The sequence below is a fragment of the Haliaeetus leucocephalus genome, unplaced genomic scaffold (assembly GCF_000737465.1).
Source record: "Haliaeetus leucocephalus isolate CR32 unplaced genomic scaffold, Haliaeetus_leucocephalus-4.0 Scaffold751, whole genome shotgun sequence".
Taxonomy (NCBI): domain Eukaryota; kingdom Metazoa; phylum Chordata; class Aves; order Accipitriformes; family Accipitridae; genus Haliaeetus; species Haliaeetus leucocephalus.
The window spans coordinates 11,527,700-11,550,615 of NW_010973187.1; the positions used below are offsets into that span (position 1 = coordinate 11,527,700).

At 42.2% G+C, this 22,916-nt stretch overlaps 1 protein-coding gene across 1 annotated transcript in view; it reads right to left on the reverse strand.

Moving 5' to 3' along the window:
* The window catches only part of SEMA3D (sema domain, immunoglobulin domain (Ig), short basic domain, secreted, (semaphorin) 3D), a 140,021-nt gene that overhangs the window by 10,876 nt on the left and 106,229 nt on the right, over window positions 1–22,916 (reverse strand). The window contains exons 12-17 of the mRNA XM_010580948.1: window positions 16,906–17,128; window positions 12,694–12,782; window positions 10,846–10,887; window positions 9,430–9,587; window positions 7,270–7,334; window positions 4,878–5,017 (exon numbers count right to left, since the gene is read on the reverse strand). Coding sequence (XP_010579250.1) covers window positions 4,878–5,017; window positions 7,270–7,334; window positions 9,430–9,587; window positions 10,846–10,887; window positions 12,694–12,782; window positions 16,906–17,128 — 717 coding nt within the window. The remainder of the gene's footprint in view (window positions 1–4,877; window positions 5,018–7,269; window positions 7,335–9,429; window positions 9,588–10,845; window positions 10,888–12,693; window positions 12,783–16,905; window positions 17,129–22,916) is intronic.

Sequence of the window (22,916 nt, forward strand, 5' to 3'; positions counted from 1 at the left end):
CTCTTAGATTTCAGGGCTGGCGCTGAATCTGTGACCTTTGTTCACAAGATGCTGCTGACCAGATGGTTGTAACAAAGAAAATCGGCACCATGACGCAAAAACCTCCAGCCGCAAAAAGACATGGAAACTTATGTCTTGGATAAACTGAAAAAGGTCTTCTCAGTCTGGCTAAAATGTGGAATAGAAACAACATCTCTTCACTCTTATGGGGGAGCGAGGTGACAATCTTGTGCCTGGCAAGATGTCCTGTCCAAGACTGGGTCAAACTCTTGTACCTACCAAACCATCAGACGGTCATTAAGCTGGGTCTGTCAGAAAAACACAGCCCAGGGCTGTGGGGCAGGAATATGGGGGGTGAGAAGCGCTGAAGAAGAAACTGGAATGTCCTCCTGCCTTTCAGTGGATTTGTTTTCACCCCCAGGTATTAATAGAGCAGGAAGGAGAGAGTTAAAAGCGAACTGCACCTATTCTGTCGCTTCAGACCATGCGGTTTGTTCTGTCCCCTGCAAGGGGAGGTGGCAGCTTGGCAGACCTGGAGCTGCAGAAGTCTCGGGGTGAAGTGTAGCCTAAAGCAGGGGGGGCTAATACTTTTCAGAGCCATGGGGCACCAAAACTGATGTCTTTGTAGGGAGCGTTTGCTTTTTGCAGTCCTGACACATATTATATATATATAACATAACACATCGGAATTTTTTTGAGAAATAAATAAATATCTGTTTTAAGCTTCAGAAAACCTCAGCAGTTTAAGGCGTTACGAACAGATGACGTCCCCACTTTTTTTTATGAACTGCAGTCACCGAAACGCTCTCCCTCCTCTCAGTGACTAACCCTGCACGCACAGGAACAAACATGATCAATTGCGTGAGCAACACGAAACACAAAAGCACTAGATATTTGACTCCTGACCTTAAAATGGCCTCAAACTACAGGGAAATGTACTCCCACTGGCAGCAAAATGACCTGGTGACAGCTCCTGTACCACAGGAGATCCTGTCCCTCCCCACAGGTCGCTCTGCCTGGAAGTCACATTCTGAACCATGACCCTAAGGGTGAAATGTCGGGAACATCCTGCTGGGCCAAACTCTTCCCATCCAGCCTGGATTTTGCCCTTTTCCTTCCCTCAGGAAGCTGTAGTGCATGGCCGGGACACTGCATAGCCATCTATTTGTAAAGCCAGGTTTAAAGACTTGATGAGACATTACAGTTACAGCCCTGGAACTAAAAGTCCGTAACCTAAATTCCAGGTGCACGGAGTCACTTGCATAGCATGGTATCGTCATCACAATAAGTTACACCACTAAGACATGCACTAAAATAATGTGCAGTGTTATTTGAGAAATCTGCTGCAGGAAGGGAGAGAGAGAGCAGAAAATATAATTGTAATGGGAAAAGTTATGGTAAGGTATTGGCTGAGCAGAGATCAAGCTACACATTAAATATGACCACACTGTTTCTGTGACATATGGTATTTTTGTCAAATTGAAGTACTTTGAAAAGAAAGTAAATTACTCTGCCAATCTTTGGATTTTCTAGGAAGGTCTCCAATTAGGCTCTAATACCGATGAATTCATTTTCACTGATAAGTCAAATTAGAAAACCTGAAAATCTCCATTTCTGGAGATTAACATTTTAACCTTATTCTATCTAATAGGAGGACTGATCGTTCAGCACCTCTATAGATCCGGTCACTTATTTAGGCAGCCATATATGAAATTAGGGATTTAACTTCAGGTACATGCATTTGAAAATGTGACATTTCTAGATTAAGATCTTTATCTTTAAAAAGTAGCCAACAAAGCTTCTCTCTTTTTTTTTTTTTTTTTTTTTCTCTCTAAAAATGGTATCTCCCAATATGAGATGTGCAAGCTGAGCTTGCTCAGAAGGACTTCAAGTTCTTAGGACCCTGGAACTAACCTGAGTCAAAACATTAGAAATTCTGCTACTATACGGATTTTCTGACAGGAATCAAACAAAACTAATAGCTATACACTGTCTTTAAGTGATCTGATCCTGTAATCATCAGTGTGTGCATATGCATTTATATAGGCTGTTATCTTCAAAGACTGAAAAAAACAAAAAATAAATAAAACCTAACAAAACCACCCCAAGGAGTTGCAGAACATGTGCTCCAACTTCTATTTTATCAAAGCTAGATCACAGAAACACTGCTATGGCTTTAGGGACAATATGTGGTAAAAAGCTATTTGCCTACTGTTAGCATTCATAATGTAGAAAATCTGTCTGCAGATTTCTCCTTCAAATTTTCTTCTAAATTTGCCTCAGAGGTTAATCTAGCCTTTTAGCAAAGCTTTACTTTTCTCATACAAACAGATGTCAGACTGTTTACACAGAGCAAGCCCAGTAAACATTGCTGTGGAAGGCTGCTAATGTGCAAAGATGTATGCTGTGTGCTTGCTGGAGCTTCAAATGCCGTCACATATATGCACGCATTCCCTTCCTCTCTCTCAACGCACACATCCTTGGCACGTTGGGCCGTCCTGTAGTTTTGGACATCACCATGCCTGAGTAACTGGCATTTGGCCCAGGACAAGTAGCAGAGGCCAGGTCGCCGCCACAATGAACCTTTTGGAAATATAAAGCGTGGCAAAAAAAGAATATAGCCTTAACTTAGGCTATGCTATATAGGTTAGCCTGCCCTAACTTTGTTCAAAAGTTGGTTTGACCTGCAGTTTGTTCTACAGTCAAATAAGAAAGATAGTTTGAGCTTGGCTTCCTGACCTTCAGAGGCCTATCTGAGGCTGTGATTTATGAGAAAATCAACTGATTTTTTTTTCCCCTAAATTGACACAGATAAAACCAAAAGCAGCCCTTCAAAAGAGGCTTTCAAATCCTGAAAGTGTGACTTCGTATGATGCAGAAATATTACATTTTTCACAGAGAACTGTCTGCTTTTCACAAAGTTAGTAGCTCCTTTTGAGAAGCTCAGGCACATGCTGTAGTTGCAAGACATTGTTTTAAAAAATGATTGAGTGTCCTCATAACTTCCTGTTCAGAAAAAAGAAAATAGAAAAAAAGCACACACAGAAAAAAACCAACAAACCCCAAACCAAAAAAAACCCCCAACCAAAAACCTGTTAACTATCTGCTTAAATTTACTTTAAAAATGAGTCTTAAACACATGGTTAGAATTAAGCAAGTACTTTACTTGTTTCTCTGATCAAATATGTAAGTGCATTTACAAACTGCTGCCTTAGGGAAGTAGAGCACAGAGTCTTCTGTACAGGGCAGTTAAAGGTAAATCAATTAAAGCACAAACAATGAATGCCCATAGGTCTTTAAAGGCTGATACACTTCTAGCTGGGTTTTCACTTCAACTACCTGTGGCTGAGAGTGTGCTTGGCCAGCTGATCAGAAAATCAAATTTTTTTCCAAGTATGGACTGTAATGGAGGTTAGAGGTGATATTTCAAACCAGTATTCTCTTTCTTTCAGTGTTTAGTGCATGTTGTGCAAGCACTGTGTCTATAAATTAATGACGTTTTTATTCTCAGCAGAGGAAAGAATCTTTGCCAACCCAAAGCATGAGTAGGAGAAGGGGAGTAAATTAAAGTACTGCAGTGTCGTAGTCAATATACAGCCTTGCGGGTTGTTTGTCTTATCTGGTGGAAGATCAGAAGTGCCTTGTATCCCCTTACTCTGGCTTTCTGGGCCAAGACATAACTGAGGTTGCAACTTTGGGACTACTGCTACGAGTCCCACCTCACCCAGAGGTGATGCTCTCATGAGCACCTGCCCTGGCCTGCATCTCCCCAGCCTTTAGAAAGAAGCAGCACATTTTCTGCAGTCAGAAAGGATGAATTATCATTGAGAGTGGAAGACCGGTTGGGTGTTTGATAGTTCCTCTTATTTAAACTAACTTTTGTCTTGGATGAACATAACAAAAAAGCATATCTAACACCTAACAGCTCATTTGAAAGGGCAGTTCTTTTCCCTTCTCCTTCCCCGTTGCCATGGTTGCCATCACAGCAGGACTTGGCCTCAGACACAAAATCACTCATGTAAGACAAAGACTATGAAAACTCCTGAGGTTTGAAATTCACTCAGACCCAGCCCAAATCAGTCCCAGCACATTGTCCTTTTGGGCATGTCAGAGGGTCCCTTTGTCACTAGATCAGAGAGGAATCAGCAGGAAAATTGGGCAGGGGGTATGTGGGGACCTGGAGGCTTCTCCAGGGCTTCTCCATTAGTGAGGACCCCAAATCTGCCTCCTGCAGGAATTAAGGGCCATCACAAGCCTCATCGCCTTCTACTCCAGATGCAAGGTGCAATTCTTTAACCTGACATCTCTTCATCAGTGCAGAGTGCCATTTAAGAACAATTCTCAGACTCCACTAACATGAAAAAAAGCAAATAAAAAGCTTTTTACTGCACAGACCATTCCTTCTCTGGGGAGAGATGCAGAGAAGCAGCAAGCCACACGTGCAGTTCCTAGCTACGCTGCTTAGCATGATAAGGGAATGCAATCAGACACTAAATAGAGCAGAGATTTTGTTAAAACAAAGAGGTTTGAACACACTTTTACCTACAGAAGTAGTTGTATTAATTACTGGATAAAAGGGCTTTTTTTTTTCAGTACTTTGATTTTTTACCACTATTTAAAGCCTAATTTATCTTTTCTTCTTTTTTTTAATAGAATGAACGTGTAAGTCAAAATAAATATCTAAATCTGGTTATGACACAGTGCAAATGGCTTCTCTCTTCCCTACTGCATGCCCCAAATGGTGATACCAGAATGCTATGTGATACCTAAGGTGAGGCAAGGAAAAGTAAAACATCGACTAATCCCAATAACTCCTGCCTTTCAATGCTCAGCTGAATTCTCTATAGAGGAAACTTGCCTTGATGACTATAACTTACCTCTTCTCGATGTTCTTCTCCAGAGCGCTGAATATACCACCTAATAGAGGCTTGCTGGGACTTAGGAATACATTCCAGAAAAGTTGAATTAAATTCAATGCCAAAAATCACCTTTTCATCAGCAGTTTCATGACTAATGCCTGGAAAGCAAACATGGTACAGGAGATTAACCCTGACCTGGTTTTTAAAGCAATGGGAAAATAGCCTGATTCAGAACAGATGCTATAAGAGTGAGTGAATTATAAAAAAGCAAAAGGAAACTTAACTTTTAGCTTAAACTATAACTATGAGGATTTAGAGGCGGCTGCTAACCTTCCTTCAGTGCAACTGGTTTTTAAGGAGGTCAATAAAATCTATATCACAAGCTTGCTCCATTTTAAAGTTGAGGTTTTCACCTTTGAGGAATTTAAAATCTGACCTGTATTTTTCCTTTAAGTAATGCAACTACTAAACCTGAACTAAAGCTGCTGAAGGCAGCTTGTATGGTCTGGTTTGTTCATCCCAAACACTTTAAAGGAGTCACAGGGCTAAAGTAAACTGAAGTTTACCTTCCTTCAGTATAATTTGAAATGCTCTGTAGTATTTTTAAGACCAAACACTGAAGGAGCCATGAGCAGATCTGTGCTCCTTTCTTGGCCTTCTGTAAACCTGAGCAAGTAATTTCTAATCTCTGCATCTCCATTTCCCCTTCCAGCCTGTCTTATCTGTGTCATATCTGCCTTACCATCAGATCAAAGCTGTTTCTTACACCCTGCCAATAACAGAAGGGAAGGTGAAAGCAGTGGTGTCTCCTAAATCTAAAGTTAGCTCAACAACAAAATGAATACAATTTTGGATTGTTTTTTCAGTATAATAAGTACCTATATGAGATCTATAGAAATTCAAGCTCTCCACATTAAATGCCTTTTTTTTATTTCACTGTGCCACTGAGATTTCAGCAGAGCCAAACAACTTCATGCAGCCAATGAAGTCTCTGGGAGTGAATCTCACACAGTGGAGCACTGAATTTAAATAGGTTTTGGGGTCATAATGTTATTAGTTATCTCAAATGGCATAAATAAGCCAAGAGCCTGGAGTGGCACAGGTCAGCTTCATGGTTTTATGGCACACAGGAGTCATCCCCAGCTGGATAAAATTTCTACTGGTGGAGCTACATGAGGGCAAAGGATTAATACTAATTTCTGTGCTAAGTCATTTTACATTTGTCTAGTAAAGCCAACTCTTCCAGTATCTCTTTATCCTTCCAGGAAAATGTGACACTGTCAGCCTTTCTGCTAGGGTTTCTATAACCTTGAGCTTTGCACAGTCTCAGATGCCACTATTTGGAGAGCCATGGTAAGCAGCAAGCGAGGAAATTCTGGCCCTTGGGAATGAACAGGAGTTTTGTCATTGACTTTAATGGAAACGAGATCTTACCCTGATTTTTAACTATGTCTGCAAGCACACATGTACAGTCAGAGCCCTCTATACTGTGCAACAGATGAAGGCTTTGATCCTGTGGCAAGCAGCTCTGATTTCTGCACTGACTCATGCCGAGATCTGCAGCAGGCACCCAGCACCGCAGCGGCACGAAAATACCCAGAGATCAATGGAAAGCGGTGGCTTGTCCCAACCAAACGTTCAACGCAGCGATACAATCAATACTGTTTTGACTGGGTTGTTTGCTTTAATAAGAGGCTAGAAGAGCCCCAGACAAATCCAAGCTTGGTTTTGAATGCTTTTCATTTATTTTACGCTGCCGCAGAGATTGCCGCGTAACCGCAGGATTTCATACTGACAGTGCTCGCTGTAAGAGAAGCGCTGCCGTTGCCAAAGGAGCAAACCAGACCCTTTGGCATCCTAAAAGAGGGTGTGGGAAAGGGAGGGGGGAGTCGATGGAGAGAGCGGGGTAGGCTCTTGCTAATAACGGGAGTATTTAAGTAGCTGCGGGGAGGGGAAGGGGCTGGTTTGGCAGCTGGAGCTGCGCCTTGGGACTTGTGTCAAGTGTAGGCAGCAGAATGGGAGAAGATGGCGTGTTCCCCGTTCACCCCTGGGGTTTCCTCGTGGGATTATCTCCCCTGTTTCTGGACGAAACATCACACACGTCCCACTAGCTACTTGTAGGGATGTGTGTGATGTTTTTGTGTCAGGGGCACATCTACCTCCCTGGGATGAGTGCTGGGGAGGGTCGCCCATAAGGGATGCGAAGGTGCCGTCCCATGCTGGCTGTGCGTTCTCAGCCCCAGCTCTGCGAATTTAACTGCAGGACGGGTAACGTATATGAAGTGTGGGAGAGGCAACTGCTTTAACGGTGTCATTCGCTCGAGCTCAGCAAGTTTTCACAGACAGAGACCCTTACAACAAAGTCTGCTGACAAAGCGACAAAAGAGCAAGAAAGGTGCAAAATACTCACTGTCTTCCACATCCCAGCATTGTGCAACGGGGTCTCCATATTTGACATCTTGCCTTCTGGCTCGCCTACGGGAAGAGCATGCAAACTTGTAACACTTCAGGCATAATTGCTGGAATTCAACAACAAAATATAGAGGAGCTCAGCAGATGTGGACTCGCATTGCTCCCACCCTACTGCTGACAATTACGGTCTTAACTAAAACCAGCCTCACCCTCAAAGCAGCATGTGGCCTAGAGAGATTTGTACAATTGACATCAAGAGAAGGGCCTGTGATTTGGGAAAACCACTGAGAGGGGAAAGAGAAAAAGCAAGAGAAAAAAGTCTGCCTAGCATAAGCAGCATGCAATATAGTGACAGAAAGAGCATCTAAACCTGCTTTAGGAGCATGGGGCACAGGTCTCCTGAAGGGGTGGACTTCTTGGAAATACCCAAAACCATCCTTAATGTTGTAGGACATGAAAAACATCTGAGGTTCAACAGGTGATATTCAAAATTGAGCTCCAGATCAGCCCAAGGTAATACTAGTAAACCAATCATTAAAATGAGAAGAGAATAGCATATGTTTTAGTTTGGTAACAAAAATTTGACAAATCTGACTATCTTTCTTCTTATGGAGAGAAAAAATGCTTGAGACAATGGTCTGAGATGGTCTGCTCCCTTCCACAACTAACTTGCCTGCTAATCTCTGGGTGTGTTACTTAAACTCACTGCGATTTAGTGTAATTTCAGTGTAATAGCATTAAAAAAAACCCCAACTCTTCCTCTGTGGATGATTGTATATATCTCCCAAGAGCTACAAAAAAAAGTTTGTATTTTGTTTTATTTAGTAGAAGAATTGGAGACCCAGGGAGGAACTGGTTCCTCCCTCACAGCCACACTGAAGATAACCGGAGCGGGACCTCCTATGTGCAGAGCAAAGCCTCGGCAGACGAGCAGGTTCCCGAGGCCGAGCTGTCTGCTGTGGTAAAAGCTGTAGACATGCTGGAAGCACAGGCTGCTGCACAGAAGAAAAATATTCAAGTAACTGATCTACTGGAGGACTCCCAAGGCCGGTCACTCATCCTTTGTTTTGAAGCCACAGACTTTTTGGCCTTCCCACCAAACTGCACATCTGTTAAAAAGCACGGACCATCAATCTCCCTGTCCCAGCCCACCTCAGACTTCAGCAAGCCTCATGTGTCACTAACTTTGCAGTGAGCCTGAACACTTGCTTTTCTCCTTTCATTTATGCTTCTCTGAGTTTAGTTTGCTTTGCCTTTGAGGGAAAATGCATAAAGTTCCTTGACACCATGACATGATAACCTATGAGTCATTAACTTCAATGGTTTGTCTAATTGCTCAGGTCCCAGCCCTGCAACCCCTAAGGCAGAAAGTCTCTTTCCAGAGCTTGAGATCAGACTGCAACCGCACTGCAAGAATTACTGTCAGGAAGGCTTCGTCCAAAGGGGAATGAAGAGGCTGTGAAGGACTCTGGCTCAACGAGCGAGCTCAGAGCTCTGGCTAAATCAGCCAAAAACTCCGAGACACATCCAGCAGCTTAGGAACTGCACTGCTAGAGCCTGCAGTGTGCTCTCCCTCCATGCAGATTCATGCTGCTGTCCTAGCTGCTGGGTACAGAAAGTTCAGAGGAAGCTTCTTTCACTGTGGAAAAACTGTTCCTGATGCAGTCAAGTCACAGCACTCAAATCTCTGTCTCCCTCTCATGGCTAGACCACAAATGCAATTGTTTGTTTAGATCAGGGAATTAAATGTATTTTACTGTTGAACACTCTGGGATACTGTGTTAAACTCCGCTTTATAACTACGGTGCTGCTCTATGCAAAAGTCAGAAGCTTGAGAGGCTCTTGCATCTCAGGCAGAGCTAACCACAACCTGGACCTCCATCTTAGCATCTCGTGCCTTAAAGCATTCAGCATAAAAAAGGAAAATGATGGATTTATGACGTTAGCTGCAGTAGCCGAGTTACTGTCACACACACTTAAACAAAGCTATGTTGTCTTCACAGCTCTTCGAGTAGAAATGTGAAACATGGCCAGAGCATGATCAAATTTTAAGGCAAATGACATGCTAAGTAAAAAGGCAACACGTTCTGATTAGGAACCTCTAAAATTCTTGCAGGCAGCAAGATCTTTTACAGCACGCTGTATTTTTTTTTCTTACCTTTTAGAAGTGGGGGCATATCTGGAACACGAGCTTCCATCCCAGGCACAGTATGGGTCTCTGGCAAGGCAGCAGTCTGCACAAGCCTTCCCATACGTGTGACATCTGTGCAGAGAGAGCTGAACCAATCCATCCCTGGAACCAATGTACAACTGTTGCTGCAAATCAGGCAAAGCGAATGAATTAGGAGCGTTCTCCAAGTAGCCCATTTAAAAAGTTCCCTTCTTCAGTGCCACACTTGGAGACTTTCAACCTTGTCCCAGATTTCACAAGATGAGGGAGGATTCCTCCTTTACTGTAAAATGTTTCTCAGGGCTCAGTGTGAACTGGCCAGACCCCATCCATCCCTGACAAGATGGCAGAGAGAAAAGGGGACTGCAGTCCTGGAAAGACACCAGCACGTAACACCTTACACCTTTAGATTTGTGCTGTAGTAAAAAATCGGCAGCAAACCATGGAAAGAATGGTTTAATAACACATTTAAAAACAAGTGGCTGGATAGCTGTGATATCAAGAATCTGGGAACTAGGGATGACCATGTGTGAATAAAACTTCATCTTCTGCTTCTGCTTCTTGGGTAGGATGGGGATAATATTACTCCCCTCTCCCCAACGTGCGAGGAGATCGCCTGTTGAGACAAGGGTGGTCCCAGAGCTTGCTGTTGAGCCGGAGCTGGCTCATGCAGTACTTCCAGCTGGCCTGCCACCTTTTTTCAGGGGAGATGGGACCCAGCTGTGCTGTGCATGCCTGAACAGCAAAATACCTCCTCCCTCCCGTGTGAGGGAAGCGTGTTGTGCCGGAGCCGCTCCGGCCACTTCTGCGGGGCAGGGAGGGATGGCTCTGGTGTCACGCTGCCTCCCGAACGTGCACGTAGCCATGACAGAGCGCGGAGCTGCCATAAAACCGTTTCCCACTGGGAGATTCCCAACTGGGACTGGCTCCCGTGACTGCCAGGGTTGGACCACCCAGATCTAGGCTGCAGTTTTAGAGGAGGGGGACTGGTTTTCAGTCCGTGTGCACTCAGATTTTAGCACAGTGAGGCCCTGATCTCTCTTGACTACTAATAAAATAACAACAATAATAGTAATAATAATTTATTACTAGATTGTAAAGAGACAGGTAGTTCTAGTGTCCAGAAAATGAACGTGAATTGACTTCATTCACAAATCCCACTACTGTATGACTAAAGATTTGTTTCCGTGAATAATTACCAGCTTGGGTACACAAATTACTGTTTGTAAGCAAATGTGAATTAGGCAGGCAAACAAGTTCAAACATATCTCCTTCCTTCCAGATACATTTTAAGAGTCATCCATGGAAAGCTTGGCCAGTAAGTAAGAGGCATCACCAGAAAATAACAAGCTAAGTGTTCAGTGTACCATATATCCCGCAGTAATTAAGCGAGCTTGTGATTACCTGCTTCAGAGAAATCTCCATGGTTGAGATAAATGAAGGGTGCTGAAAAACAAATTAGTGAGGTGTATTAGTTTAACATACAAAAAGTAAATAAAATTACAGATCCATTTGCTTGTTTTAAACAAGTATTAAAAACAAAAAAACAGAAATCACTAAATCTATGCTTCCAAAAATACCTCCCATAAATTTTCCCTGCTGCTTATGAGGCAACTGACTTTAATTCTTAGAGTTCACGATCTATTCCATCCTGGAGACTGGCAATGAGCCTTCACATCAACTTAAGTTCTTATTAAGCACTATTTGAAAGGCTTAGATGGTATTTAAGGGATACATAGGCAGATCCTCTACACCAGGATGTATTTCACTGCTATGAGAGACAGCGAATTTTTTGCCAGTGACTGATGTATGAACAGGACAAAGCTCAGAGTATTATCTATCATGTAACAGAAGATGATTAATCTAAGCCTATTGTTTAATGTTAATGCACTTTGAGGAAATAAGGGATGTTTTTTCAGCCCTTCAACCCCTTCAATTTTCTATATTCAAAAACATAGAGGTAACAGTTATAAATGTCACCAATAAAAATGTGAAGGAATGTCTGCTGAGCAGGAAAAAAAAATAACCTTTTTTTTGTTTTAAATATGATATGGTACATTTGCCCTTGACGTTATGTTTTAAGAATGCAGCAAATTGGTGCGCATACTGAAACTGCTGATTACTTGGCAGGCCACTCAGTAATCTTGAAATTTTCAAGGTGATATTTATAATTGGTGTCCAAGACAGTGGGAAGAAGACATGGAGATCCTTTAAATCAAAGCTTCATCATACACATGACATATCAAAAGGCATACGGAGAAATATAATCTTTGAAATAATTATTAAAGAAGCTGTCCTTACATTTGGAAAATGCTGTCTCTAAGTCCCAAATTCATTTAGTGTGGGCAGAAATTCTGGCTAAAACTTCATACAGCACATAGGAGAGAGGATGTGTGAGAAAGTAATCAAAATGCCACAGATGCAGATAAAATTTGATGAAAAAGCAAGGTGAAAACTGAAGAAGAGCTATACAGAATGAGAAAAAAGCAAAATGAGAATGAAAAGAATGAAGAAGGAGCTACTAAATGGAAAAGAAAATCAGTAGGGAAGACACAGGTCTCCGTTTTCATACTGTAATGGTATGTCGACATCAGCTCCCTCACCAGCAATGAGGTTAATCAGAAATTGTGCCTGAACAACAGAAAGGAGGTTTGGGCTTTTTACAAGCTCTATTTATGAAGAAGTCATTGGTATTAGCAGGGGTCCGGTTACTTTTCTTCTTTATCACTCATCCAGAATAACCAAATTAAAATGGTCAAAAAAGTTGAGTCAGCCTTCACCAATAAATTAAAACACACGGATGATCAAAACTAACTTTGTTTTATTTTCTTTATGTTTTCAATTCCTAAAGTTGTTATTTTAAAGAATTTCTCTGTATCTGTGGAATTTTGTTTGTTTGTTTTAAAAAAATTATAATTGTACTAAGAATAGTCCCAAACCTGAGAGAATAGAAAAATTGGCATTAAAAAGAAAATACTTCTAATAAAAAAATTTGGGCTTATAACATTTCAAACTACAACAAGGAAGGATAAATGAGACTTTCTATGGCTTTGAAAAATCACGGTCTGTTTGGTTCTGGACTTTTTTCAATTGACTTACCCAAAGAATACCAAAGTAGTTAAAAATTTACATAGTGTCCCTCTGGAAACCTGAATGAGTTCCAGTAAACAAACAACCAGACAGACAAAGCCAGTTTGGGCCTTAAAGTCCCCTGAATAATATTTAATTGATGTTGTGACTGTTAATGCTTACCTTGAATATCTGCAGCTCTTCCAGGACCACCTCCTCCTTAGTCCACTTCTCCTTTGGGATACTCACAACTTTCAGGACTGTGCCTATGTCTGAAACAAATGTTCATCATGTAAACCCCACACTTATGTTTCAGTACATATGTGCCACTCCATTTCATCCCCTGAAGACAAAGCTAATGCATCAAGGATGTAGCCTTCAAATATCTATCCCTATCTGCCTCTATTGCTATCTACACAGCTCTACACCATACATTTATGGTTTTACTGTATGGCTGAGCCAACACAATTGCAGGCTGTGTCTGGCAGGGATGGTCTAACTCTCCTGCTACACAAACACAGACAAGCACGTCCATGCTGCCAGCTAGAAGTTTTGGCACATTTCCTTGAGCCAGAATTGGGGCCCATCTGACCCCAAAGAGATCCAGCTTAGGGGGCTAAATTGACAGAAAATTATTTCCTCATTTTTATAGAATTAATTTTCATCCAGTATAGCACCTTAATCGAAGTAGGTTTCATTTTAATGTGGGGAGTTAAGCAATGCACTTTTTTCATTTATCTTTTAATTTTAAGGAAATTTTTGACCAAAATCTCCATTCAACATCAAAATCTTAACTTAATCGTGACAGAAATTACTTCTTTGGAGTTATCTAGAGAATTTTTTTAAAATTAAACCTATTCATCAATTTTAAACTGAATTCCTGCTTGGTGAAAGAAATAGCTGCTCATTTCATCTCAGACCATTACACACTTGTGAATCTTGAATGGCCTTAAAAAGAACCCTTAAAAACTGCTCAGGGGAGGTGGGCTGGCTGGTGGGATGTGCAGCATGGAAAGGACACAGTGCAGCTTAGTCCCAAGCACTATGCATACCATCAAAATGATGAAAAATAATACATTATAATGGAAAGAATCAGATTTTCATTCTTGTTTTCCCAAACTACTGGAGGTCATATTATCAATCAAAGCCAAAAGTATTTCAGTTTGCCTTATGTATTAGAGCTTTTTTTTGTTTCTTTATTTGATGTAATTGCTAAAGCCTGCCTATGTACAAGTTGGTTGCATACATTCAAACATATAATAAGCTTCTGATCTGCTGCTGTTCAAAATCTCCTGGGTTATTTGGTATATCTGTATTCAGTCTATCTATATAATATTTGAAATTTTATCTTCAAGTTTTTTTTTTCCATAAGATGAGTTTAGAGGATAAAGTAGAACAAAAACATGTGCTTCTGCAAAAGAAAACTCACTTCTAAGGAAGGCACTGAAGATAAATAAATCTCTGCATATTATGGAGTGCCACCTAGTGACTGCATGGTATATGCTGGCCTTGACACCTAAACCCGACCATTTACCCTGCAAGAATTAACATTCGTGCTGGGTAGTAACAGTTAAACTGGGAAGATTCTAGTTGCTGGTCTCTCAATATAATTTTATTCCTATGACAAATTTTATAGTGGAGGATAGCAAACATCTGAAAGCAACCTCTATAGCCATGTATAGGATTTGTGTGGCAAGGTTTTGGTAGCTGGGGGGGGCAAAAGCTGCAGCTTCTGTGAGAAGCTGCTAGAAGCTTCCCCCATGTCCGACAGAGCCAATGCCAGCCGGCTCCAAGACGGACCCGCCGCTGGCCAAGGCTGAGCCCATCACCGATGGTGGTAGCGCCTCCGGGAGAACAGATTTAAGAAGGGAAAAACATTGCTGTGCAACAGAAACTGCAGCTGGAGAGAGGAGTCAGAACATGTGAGAGCACCAGCCCCGCAGACCCCCAGGTCAGTGCAGAAGGAGGGGGAGGAGATGGTCCAGGCGCCGGAGCAGAGATTCCCCTGCAGCCCGTGGGGAAGACCATGGTGAGGCAGGCTGTCCCCCTGCAGCCCAGGGAGGTCCACGGGGGAGCAGATCTCCACCTGCAGCCCGGGGAGAGAGGACCCCACGCCGGAGCAGGGGGATGCCCGAAGGAGGCTGTGACCCCGTGGGAAGCCCGCGCTGGAGCAGGCTCCTGGCAGGACCTGTGGACCCACGGAGAGAGGAGCCCATGCTGGAGCAGGTTTGCTGGCAGGACTTGTGACCCTGCGGGGGACCCACGCTGGAGCAGTCTGTGCCTGAAGGACTGTAGCCCATGGGAAGGGACCCACGGTGGAGCAGTTCATGGAGGACTGTCTCCCGTGGGAGGGACCCCACAGTGGAGCAGGGGACAGGTGAGGAGTCCTGCCCCTGAGGAGGAAGGAGCGGCAGAGACAAGGTGTGAGGAACCGACCCCAACCCCCCATTCCCCATCCCCCTGTGCTGCTGGAGGGGGGTAGGTAGAAAATTTGGGAGTGAGCCTGTGCCCAAAAAGAAGGGAGGGGTGGGATGAAGGTGTTTTAAGATTTGGGTTTATTTCTCATTATCCTACTCCAGTCGATTGGTAATAAATTAAGTTAATTTTCCCCAAGTTGAGTCTGTTTTGCCTGTGATGGTAATTAGTGAGTGATGTCTCCCTAGGATCTAGACCCAGGAGCCTTTCATTATATTTTCTCTCCCCTGTCCAGCTGAAGGGGGAGAGTGATAGAGCGGCTTTCGTGGGCACTTGGTGTCCAGCCAGGGTCAAACCACCACAAGCCACTAAAAGAACATTTTGTACATTTTAACCAGTGAACTCATCTTTTCAGACAGCTAAGTTTTAAATTATTTTTTCTCACTATTATCAGAAGAAAAGTAAGTTTGAGTGAGTACTCCCAAATCCTAGGCATCTCACAGTTGGGAATGTGTTCCCTTTCCTTCTCTTTTGACTATATGAAAGATGACATTCAGAAAGCAACAAGTATTTTCCACCACCACTGCTAAAACTTATGCCTAACCTTCTCAGGCAGCAGGGGAGCAAATAGCACTTTAATGTTCTTTTTTATGAAACTGTGCTTTTCTCTCTGACACCACTGTACTTGACTTGTGGGGATCATAGAGGGACTCTCACACCATCTTTTTTTTTGGAAAACAAGAGTAGTGAGAGAGATTGAGCTGAAAGACATAAATGGTCCACAAGAGAGACTACCTCTGCACTCATGTGTGTGATAACGCAGCTGGGGAACTCTTGAAGGCTGAGACAACCCACACTTTTTAAGAGGCGATGCTCTGTAACAATTCACTCCTTTCCCCAGACCACCTCAGAATATCCATACCTATCAAACTACACTATATGACATGAAATTTAGCATTGCGGTAGGATTCAAACAGAAACCTTAGTTTCTCTGCAGCTCATGTCAGGGGCTCATCCACTGCCCTTGGATAAACCTTTTCACGTCCCTGTACCTTAGTTTCACCTGCTGTGAGATGCAGATAATGGCAATGACCTTCTTAGTAAAGCAAGAAGTGCTTTATAAGACCTATTACTAGTGAGAGAACTTCAAATTGTGGGTTAAGAACAAGAAATTCCAGTGGAGTAAGACTGTAGATTATTACTTCAGAAATGTTATGAATAGGTATGTTAATATTTGCATACCATGCTGTTGCGTGATTCATCCAGTGATTCTAAATTTAATTACTATGGTAAAACTAGACTTTTTCCTTAAGGCATATAACTATCATAAAAATGTAAAGAGATACATAATTATCGACAGAAAAACTGCAAAGCAGGTTTCTTCCCTGACAGAGTAGTTTAACCTCTCTGCTCAATTCTGGTCCTCTTGTTTGGAGCTATTCACATTGCTAAGTAATATCTTTAAAAGTATTTAAGTGGAATTGTTGCCTTAGGCCCAATTTTAAATCTTTCTTAGCTGTTCAATGTCACATGAGATTTAATGCTGAAGCACCATGTCACTACTGATAACAGGAAGTACTCCTTCAAGTTTTTAAGGTTAATTTTTTTTCTTTTAATTGGTTATAGATGTGCTGCCAGCAGGAATTGGAGCTGGACAACCATGTAGTGTAAAGACAAGTAGTGAACAGTAGTCAAAGGGTAAGAAAGTCCAGGTAATCTGACCCTTAACTGGTTTATCACCTAGGGACCAGGAGGCATTAAAATCCCAATACTAGCCATTTCTTGAGCTGACAAATTAATCTAATCTTAGCATTTGCATGAAGTCCTGGCACAGAATCAGGAGCAACTTAAATGCTTCCCAAAGCTGCATGTGTAGGAAAAAGATATCAATCAACAGGTTTATTCAGAACCTATCGGAGTAAAAAATGTTCTTAAAGGATGTGGTTTGTGCAGAATGATAGTGGAATTCCTCTCTCATACCTGTTCCTAGGAAAATAACATCATATTGCCCATCCTCTGCCATGACGTGATCCACCACAATCTGCGTCAGCCGATAGTCCACATTGATTCGAGTGAAAACTGGTCCTCCCGTCACTGGGTAAACGGATTTGTACATCAGTGGATGGCGTTTAATAAAGCTAATGACTTCATCAGGAAAGTCTCTGGTAGACTTTATGAGTGGATCATAGGTTTTGCTTGGACACTGAATGAAAGAGAGAGAACAAGATGAGAAGAATATGAGCAAAGGGATATAAGTAATCTGCATGTTTCTTCATGTAGTAGGAAAGCTACCTGGTCCGGATCAGCTATATCAGTTTGTAAAGCACATTTGCCAATGGCTGGTAATTTGACTTACAATTGAAAAAGCTTGGTGTTATTTTGAAAGCAGGGGAGCACACTGGCAGTGTGTGCTCCTCTGAGTCTTCAAAGGGATGTTTTTCCCCTCATTTCTCCACTCTTTCCTCTTCTCTTTTCATTTTTACCTCTCCTCAAAAGCACTTCCCATTCACCTTCATTCTCCTTTATCCTGCTCCCACCTATTCTCCTTTATCTTCTAAAAACACCCAAAACTTGTTAATTTGTTTCATCTCACTCATTTGCACTACAACTCAGAATTATAAATATTAAGTTCCTGTTAGTTATATGCCCATACCTGCACCTACCTATAGATATATACAAGCTTTAAAGAAAAACTCCTATAGGCTTTTCTTCTTTCTCAGTCAGACATTTTGCTAACATAAATTAAATCTTAGAGGGGATATGAACTTCAGCTTCTCTAAGATACTCAGCAAAGGAAGACCGCATTAGGAAAGAGAGTTTGTCTGCTTGATGTTGGGTAAAATGTGAATTAAATATCACGTTGGATATTTTACAAAGACGAGGATATCAAGTCTGGAGTGAAGGAGACCCCTGTCATGCTGTCTGGCTCTCCGTTTGAAGGCACAGGTACCAACAGACGGTTAAATTTCCTACATGCTGAACAAACTAACGTAGAAAGGACTTTCAACAGCAAGTCTAAGAGTGCCCTCCGGTGGCTAGTATGGAGTAATCGCAAGTATTTAAAGTGCGGCATCTTCTCACGGTTTTTCTGCTTTTTGTACCGGGGCTGAGTTTCTGCCCTGCTGGTGCAGTGAGCTAGAATTGGGCAAGAGCCCCACCAGCATGGCCCGATGTTAGACTAATGGCTTGATCGCTCTTGGGAGATACGCTCAGAGTTACTGTGGCAGAAAGCCCCTAGTAAATGCTTTAACCATGTTCGTTTTTCCAGACTGAAACACCCACGTCTATCTTTTGCCTGTATATGGCCCGCAATCAGAAGCTATAACTTTTCAGTGAGCTGCACCTCCTATGCCTCCTGTTTATTTTTTTTTTCTAAAAAAAGGATATTCTCCAGATCCCAGATGATCCCTGTAGCTTATTATCTCTGAGAAGTGACTTTCCTTACTCATCCACATAGCTGAAACTTTTGCCCCGGCCCCATGGCTCAGGTGCTGTAGCATCCTTTTCTCTGGCTTTGAGCAGCACAGTCTCATCCTCTTCTGGTCCAGACAACTGTTACAGCGATCACTGACACTTCCTCAGCGTCACTCATTTATTGCTGGGGTTGGCTCCCACCTCTATTTGACCCATACTGACAAACTAATCAATTCAGCTGTTTCTCTGGCTTACACAAAGCAAGCTGGCTCTCACACATCTTGCCTGAAGACTACCCACAAACCTACCTCCTCAAACTCCTTCCAATTTTTCCCTTCTGTGCCTTTCAGGGTGAGCCCAGGAACATACTTGCAAGGCCAATCATGTTGGTGACCCATCATCTCACACTCACCTATCTCTGCTCTCCTTCCCCTGGCTGTTTGTATCTCTTTCCCATCCCTTGTTTTACACTTAGCCTCTAAGCTGAGTCTGAGAAAGCTTCTTTCGAATTCAGAGGCATCTAGATGTGTTAATGGGGCAGTACAAATACTGGATCATAAAAAGACAAACTGGAAACACTGTTCCAGTTGGTGACATACTTTTACATATAAACTGTTGATGCTTCTTTTTTAACACTACTTTTAACTAAGTAATCCCTGCGTTTCCTGCCAGGTGGAGCCATAACATAGTCTGTGAAGAAAGAAATGTGGTTAAATAACGCCTTTGTAGTCTGCCGGGAGAAAGTTAAGATTTGTGGTGCAGTTGCTCTACAGTCCTCCTTTGTGCCTAATTTCAACAGAGGAGACTTTAGTTCACATTCCCACATCTCCAGTTTGACACATGTTCAATCTATGGTGCCAGTTAAAGGCTTGCAGTTAGGATTTGTTCCACTATGTCAGGTTTGGCATTATCCAAAACTTTTGCATTAGGAAAATTTTGATCTTAGACTTTGTGGTAAAAAAATAAAACAAACCATAATACAGGATAAATGATTCAGACAGCACAATAACTACACAGAAACCAAATCACACGCACACTTGCTACACGAGCAGTACTTCAGGAATGAACATTTCCCCTTACCTTTAGAACAACAAAGGTCTCAGTCTTTGCCACTCATACCAGAATCAGACATCAAAAACCCTACTGATATCAAAAGCATGTTTATCTTTGCAGGGATTGAACCAAAGTTTGTGGGAAATAATAGAAAGAAACACACGTGCTTTAACTGCCTTTGGATCAAAATTTTGCATCAATTTATTCTAAATAGTATGAGAAACAAGTTCATTTCTTCACTTCCCCAATCATGCAATAACTTTCTTCCCCCTTACTATGTACTAGACATTGATTTTCCTTTATATGTGCATTTTCTGTGGTTCATGTTCTCTCTCGCTACTCTGAGTTACAGTCTGCATCCTCTGGAAATTCGCTGATTGCTCAGCTATTCACAGCTCAATCCCAGAAGTCCATTTCTATGTGAAAAATGGGAGTAGCCCCATGGGTCTTAAAGATGTCCTAGATTTTTGCCAAAAATGCATTAACAGAGGAAGAGGAGAGCAATGACATCACTTACTAGAAAACACTAGGCTAAAATGTCTACCACTATAGAACTATAAATTGTTACAGTAATCCCAAAGGCCCAAACCCTACCATGCATGATATAGGGATATAGGGAAATCTTTGCCAGCTTGCGCAGCTAATTTAGTAGAAGCAAGGACTAAGGGTCTGATCCAAAGATCCGCTTGAGTCAACAGGGCCTTTTCCAATTATTTCAGCGGGCTTTGGATCCCATCCTAAGACAGCATGACCACCAAGAACAGCTGGGCAGGTGTGACCCTGTTATGCTTGGACACGGGAGCTCTTTCCAGAGGCATCACTCACTGTGGCATGACGGATGGAGCAAGGGAATGAAAACTTCATTTTGGCCACCCATTGGCAAAGTCCTCAGGCAGCTGTTTAAAGCTGTGTCCACCCATGGTTGCAGAACAGTTCCTGTAGGCTTGTGCTTCCTTTCGTAGCAATCAATAGGATGTATGATGGTCAAGGCTGCATGGCCAAGTGTGTGAGTGGAGCAGCCTTTCACCTCTGAAAATGTCAGTTCACATCCTGTTGCCTGTCTCGTGGTAATGATATCGGTGTTCTCTGCCCAGTTCACAGAGGACATTTATTCACAGCAGCAGCAGCAGATGCCGTCTCAGATATGTGACATCTCCCACTGGAGACAATAAGAGATTTGCATTTCTAGCAAATGTCACAGGAGCAGGTTGGCAGGGTTGTTTCACGTGGACTACATGAGAATCTGGATCCATAAAAGTACAACACCATCACTGTGTTCTCTCAGCATCTTCTGCTTTTGCAACAGGGTGGGGTTCGTCTCACCTGCCCTAGATTCTTATCTTGGTTGTGTGGGAACTGCACAGAGAAGGTGTCTTTTTCTTTCTGATAGAGAAGTCTAAACAACTAGCTCAGATTTGATGCTTTTCTTCCAGATAGCTGACATCAAGAAAAATGAATCACATGAAATAAGTAAAATTAGTACTGCTAGATAAGAATCCTGCAAGAAACTTATTCACCATATAATTTATTCTTCTGAGGTTTCTTAGGCCTTCACTGCCGTGAATGATAACTTGATACAAATATACAGGTTAGGAAATGAAAAGTAAACAGAACAAAACAAAACAAAGAAAAAAAACCACAATAGAAACAGAACTGGAAGTCCTAAGGGCTTTTCTATTCAACTGCTGTATAAAGTCTGTGGCACAAAACTTTTAAAGAATGAATTCAGTAGTTACTTAAAGTTTTTCCAGTGCCCTCTGTGTGAGCTTGATTTGACAATAATCACCTTAGACTAAGTCCTGATCCCAGATGATCTACAAAGATGCCTTTTATTCCCTCACCTTTTATTTGTATCCAAATGTAATCAGGAGGTGGTAAATTAAGGTTAATCTTTCTCAAATAAAAGCAAATACACACTGTGTGCAACACCGCACATATGTAAGCTTTTCTCTTTTTTTCACTTGTCTTATTAAATTTGCAGCTTAGCAGAGTGCTGGATGTGTAGATCTCGCACAATACTGAGACATACGGTGTGACTGTGTTAACATTATGTGGGAACCTTGGCCAAGATTTTCAAAAGCTGGTGCCAGAAGTTAGGCTCCTAAATAAACCTCCAATTTGCCAAAATGCATAATGCTTCACACCATCCAGTGAAGTCAGTAAGAGCTGCTGGATCTAACACCTATTGAAATTGTGACAATTATTTGGGAACCTAGCTATAAGGTATGTAAAAAAATACCCTTTTCTTTTAATGATGCCTCTGTGGTTCAGCAGTGCTGTTGTCTACTGACAGTTTCAAACCAGAATGCTGTTCCCTGGGAGCTTCAAAAGGGTTTCTATTTCAAGTGTGTTGAAAATCCCAGTTTTAAAAGTGACTTGTCACATTGAGCCTTAAACCCACTTAACAATGAGACTCAAACACCCATAGGCTAGATACACAACAGGGACTTGATAATATTGAGTGCAGTAGGCATCTGCTTGGCAGATTTTGCAATGTCCAGGCTGGGAATTGTCATGCATTTCACAAGGACAACTAGGCACCACACCAGCAAGTCACTCTCTTGGGACCATCTGAAGTAGCCAGTGTGAAACACTAAGGACTGAAATATTTCTTAAATTTCTCCCATATTGGGGAATTAGATGTCTTGGTCTGGGCTTCCCTCCTAGCCAGGTGTGTGGACCAGAGCCATCCTGGGAGCTCCTCGCTCCTTCCTATTGAAGGTGTTTCACCTTTCATGTGATAATTATCTCTCAGCTTAGCCAAAAGCAGTAAGAACGTTGCTCAGATGTTAACCAGGAAGGGAGAAGATCTGTTTTCCTCTGAAAAGCTCTCTGTGTTAAGTGCAGTAGGAACTGGAGCACCAGACCCTCCCTCAGAGGGAATGAATCAACCACATGGTCCTTTTCTCCCAAGCTCTCAGTGAATGCGTATTTAATAAGCAAGGAGATATGGCCTTCTAGTCAGCATTCTCCTATGATGTAAAGTTTTCCAAGCTCTAAGTAAGTTCCTTTATCACTGATCCATCAAGAAAAAGCAGAGAAGCTGAAGAACTTCAACTAGTCTCTTCTGTGTTAAAGGGGTCCTCTCACGCACCCAACACATTCAACTTTATTTGTAGAGTTTATAAAGAAATATGAAGTCTGAGTCCTGAGGGATTAAGATGTAACACTAAGGACTGGTGTGAGCTTCCAAGATGCCCAGAAGTACTTTAAAAAATGGGGTACTTATAGGTTTATGATCTTCTGTGGATTAGATAACAGCTTATGTGCCATTGGAGATTCAACCATAAACCATTCTGAAGATGAAACTCGGGTTCCTGAGTGGCCTAAGTACCATGTGGTGTCTTCTCTGTAGTCTTATCAGAGCTGCGCAATACATTTTGCATTTGGACATGCCTGCAAAAAGCCTTAGTGCTTCTCTACAGGATGGATGGGTTGTGCCAGAAGGACTGGACACTCAGCAGGGAGACTTTGATGCTAACCTTCCAGCAGCAAGCCTGGAAGAGGGTAGGGTAGAGGGGAAT